The sequence below is a fragment of the Branchiostoma floridae genome, chromosome 3, assembly GCF_000003815.2.
Source record: "Branchiostoma floridae strain S238N-H82 chromosome 3, Bfl_VNyyK, whole genome shotgun sequence".
In the NCBI taxonomy this organism is placed as follows: Eukaryota; Metazoa; Chordata; class Leptocardii; order Amphioxiformes; family Branchiostomatidae; genus Branchiostoma; species Branchiostoma floridae.
The window spans coordinates 25083974-25088249 of NC_049981.1; the positions used below are offsets into that span (position 1 = coordinate 25083974).

General features: G+C 38.4%; 1 protein-coding gene across 1 annotated transcript in view; it reads left to right on the forward strand.

The window, feature by feature from the left end:
• The window catches only part of LOC118411330, a gene marked incomplete in the record, with an annotated part of 4353 nt that extends 199 nt beyond the window's left edge, over positions 1-4154 (forward strand). The window contains 2 exon segments of the mRNA XM_035813545.1: positions 374-534; positions 2319-4154. Coding sequence (XP_035669438.1) covers positions 374-534; positions 2319-2532 — 375 coding nt within the window.
• Positions 4155-4276: the final 122 nt, after the last annotated feature.

Below are 4276 nucleotides of genomic sequence, written 5' to 3' on the forward strand. Positions count from 1 at the left end.
GAAGATTTGTAGTCACTTCACATGGGAGAAATAGCTACAGCTTAACAAGATGCTTTTGATTAGATCTATTGCTATGAAACATAGTATGACATCAGGCCTTGACTTATCAAAGAAATGGTTTAGATTATGGGCCCCTAGCACTACAGCAAAACTTTTGTCTGTTTTGCATTGTGTGTGCTGGACAATATGGTCATGAATTTGGGCGGTAACATTATATGTGGGTAGCTACAACAATGATAAGTGTGATATGTTTGGGCTCTCTATCTGCTTCTTTTTAAAACTCCTGAGGCATTTTAGTTGCAGATTTTGAAACAGGGAAAAGTGAGGAAGGTATATTTAGTCTTACCTTAAGTTTGTCTTTGTCTTGTCTTAGTGTGGCTTCTTCAAGAGGAAGAAGAAGGAGAAGTATGAGGCTGAGTACTACAAGGCCACCAAGGTGGCCAAGAACCCGGAGTACGGCGGCCAGCAGCCCAACTACTCTGTCATGCAGCAGGGACCTCAACAGGGCTACGAGATGCAGCCACTGGCCCCAGTGTAAGTCTTTTCTGTTTCTTTTCTCTGTTTTTTATAACAAAACCTCCAACATAAATCAAGTCAAAGCCTTTATCTAAAATCAATGTCTTGTCCCCTTCCTTTCCAAGGTGAGTTTATCCTCAAGACATTCATCACAAACTGGATGTCTGAGTAATAAATGTCTTGATTGTTCAATTATTCAATTTCTATTCAGTGCAAAAAGTTGGGAATTTCTTTCATTAAAGGCAGAAGTTTGAGCCAATCTGTGTCCTAATTCACCCCAAGAATTAAGTTAAACATGCAATCTAGACACAGTAAGTTGCTTTCATTGATAAAAATGTCTTTTTCTCTCAGATTGTTACTTCAACTGTAAGATTCCTTTTGCTTTCTACAAAGAATGATGATATTTTTATATGACCTTTTAGACTATTAACTGCCTTTTCCTTCTTGATTGTTGTACCCAGAGGGCTCTAAAGTCACTGCTTTTCTTCTTCCCCGTGCATGCCTTTTACAGATCCAGGCCTGTCCCAGATATCTACGTGGAAAAGTATTACTTCGAAAAGGGTGGCGAACATAATACTTACGAGGCATATCCATCCAATTCTGCCTAACAATTTGCTTACTGCTGACACTAATTGAACCTTCACCATTCCTTTACTACTCTTACCCGGTACCAGTGTTATAAGGAATATCTTCCACTGCACCAGTGCTTTGGATGGTCACATTTTTTTGTGATACCAATAACATAATGCTTACCTCAAATCACAATGGACAAAGACATTTGTACAAAATAAACCCTCCTAGTGTTATTGAACATCAACTCTTCCAGTTCTTGAGTCCTGCAACCAGATAATCAAAATAGGTTCCTTCCATGGCATCACACTGAACCTGGCAGATGGTTTGGAACCTAGCACAATGGCTCACATGCACAAATATATTCTTTTGATAAGCAAACATATATTCTAATATGAACTGTTTGCTAATCAAATGAACCTTTTTCACGAGCCACTGCAGAAGTTTTGCTAAAATATTCTAAACAGTGTTCTGGAACTGAAAGGTTGGTTGAGCCATCCTGCCACTCAAAAAGCTCAGGAAATAAGTCATCCTAAAACTATTTGTACTTGTGTCACCGAAACATAGAAATTGTTAGTTGTTTTTATACCTTTTGCTGTCTTTAAAAGATGGCAAGTAGCAATCATGTTATGGAAGTCAATTTCAAAGTCCATGAACTGCTGCAGCAGAGCAATGGCAGAAAATTGAGGAATATTGTTATTGTTTGTTGAAAAATACAAAATGTAAATGCTACCACTAATCCTATCTTAACATAATCACATAACACTTACAGCATTCCTAACTCTCAGCAACAAGTCACTACTAACCATGTCCTTCCTTCACTTCAGTCTGGGAGTTACTAATTCTAACAAGCATAATATGTTCCAACGACTCTCATAATTCTACGGGTACCCTAAGACTGCCATATGAAGACAAAACAATGACTTTAAAAAGAACTAATGCAGCATCAGTAATCCTCGATGCATGTTCACTTCAGATATGCAGGTGCTCAAGACACTCTTGAGAAGACCTCTGTAACAACGTTTTTCATAAGCGGCAGTCTTAGTTAACTCGGCAGAACTACATGTATGAGTCTCAACAACAACTTGTGGCAACAAAAACAGCTTACACGCTTCATTTATGCATTCTTGACCATCATCCTCATAACCATGATAATAAATGCTGACTTATAGAAATCTCACGCGCGATCATGTTCACTCACCAACTCACCTACTCACTGTACCATGATCTAGAATGCCAGTCCAGCAGGCTGCTGTGGCAGATAGTGCCAGGTACACCATGGACTTACCGCCCGCCTCGCCGACCAGGCGCGTGGAAACCACCACCACCCGCTACGAGACACGGTACGAACCGGTGTCTCCGACCAAGCGCTCTCTGCACTCTGTGTCAGGGTCAGGCCCGCGCTCTGCCGGCTACACGCAGATGACTGGCTCTGCCTGGGACTAATAAGGACAAAGGCACCCTTTCCACTAGAGGGGGAATGCTATGCAACGACCACAATTTCATTTGAATGGCCATTCATTTAATGATCAGAATTTGATGCCCAATGCAAGATTTAACAATTTAAAAAAACACAAAACAAACTTTAACAACACAACACAATTTAACAAAACACGTATGCAAAAAAAATTGTCATTCATGCATGAAATTCGTTGAGCCATGAATGAAAGTCTTGGTCGCTCAGCAGTGGCACCTCTAATGGAAAGGGAGCGTGACGGAAACAAAAGCTCAGTGTAGTAGCCTGGTATCCATTCTTGAATCTAATCCACTTTTTGCTTCACTGCAAAATAGTCTGGCAACCATTAATAGGATAACAACTGGCATTTCAACATTTGCCTAGAATATACACAAGAGCAGTGAATGCCTCTTAGTCGTATAGTGGGATGGTAACTGGGTATGAAGAGGCATTTGGAAGTTCAATCCATTACATTCACACGTTTGATATCAGGAATTAATGACGAAAGGGCCAAGTTTTGGACAGACATCCATGCAGATGCCAGACTGTTTGGAAGTGAAACAATCAAGGAGTGAACATGGGCTAGAATAGGATGGGTTTCAGACTAACAACCCATCTTAAAATTTCACAAACTGCGTCATCTTGTGTACAGCAATTCCATGAAAAGTTTCGAGAAACGACACTGAATTCTTTTGACAGTATTCCTCCAGCCTTACCATTCCTTTTCAACTCTTTCCCATTATTACTCACAACTTTTCAGTAGGATAGCTCTTAGCTGAGACCATGAGAACCACAGGTTGTCATTGAATGTAGACTAATCTTGTATTTAACATTTTCTATATCACTAACACTAAAACAATGAAGATGCCATTGTTTGTACTAATACCATAGCCATAAATACATTGTAAGCCTCATATTCATAGTATGAAAGATTGCCTCATTGCAAACTCTCATTAGACAGAAGCCAATTGTGGTTTCTCATAATGTATACATAAACTGAGTGACTGATCAAATTGTTAGGATGTCCATTGTTTCCTTTCATGTGTTCTCTGTTTAACATTTGCTGATTGTGACACACAGAAAATATGACACTGACACAATCAAGGACTTTGGGATGGTGTCAAAGTAATACAGAAAAAAGAAAACTTGCTAGGGTGATCTTTATCGCATTTTTTTTTAGTTTGAAGACATTTTTGGCCACCAGCTAAAATGTTAGTAAGTTATTATACAAGTCAATACTTTAGGGTGATGATTATGGTGTCAATAGTGGAGATGCGATCATTTAGAAATTTGCTTTGTGTTTTAGATGGTGCACTTTTTATAGTGGTAGTTTATTGTTTTCTATCTGTGTGTAATGTACTATAATATCTATGCAACTGTTGTGTGGTGTAAGTAGTTGATGTGATGACTACATGTAGGATTATTTATTTTACATTGGATAATGTAATTAAGGATTATGGTTCAATGGAAGTTGATCTGTTTAAAAGATTAAGCCTTGAGAGCTAGTTTTATGATATTTTTTTAAGTTTAAGCAAGTCCATTGACAGGGTTGTTAAGGGGTTTGTTCATGTCATGTTCTTTTTCTTAAATAAAATCATTTTTGGGGTTAGTTTATTTTCTTGTCATTTCTCAACTAGATTAGTAAGGCATAAGTGTACTCACAACTCGGTAAGTAACTTGTGTATTTATCTAAATCTACTTAACATAAAAGCCACAGAAAACCACATCACCTTG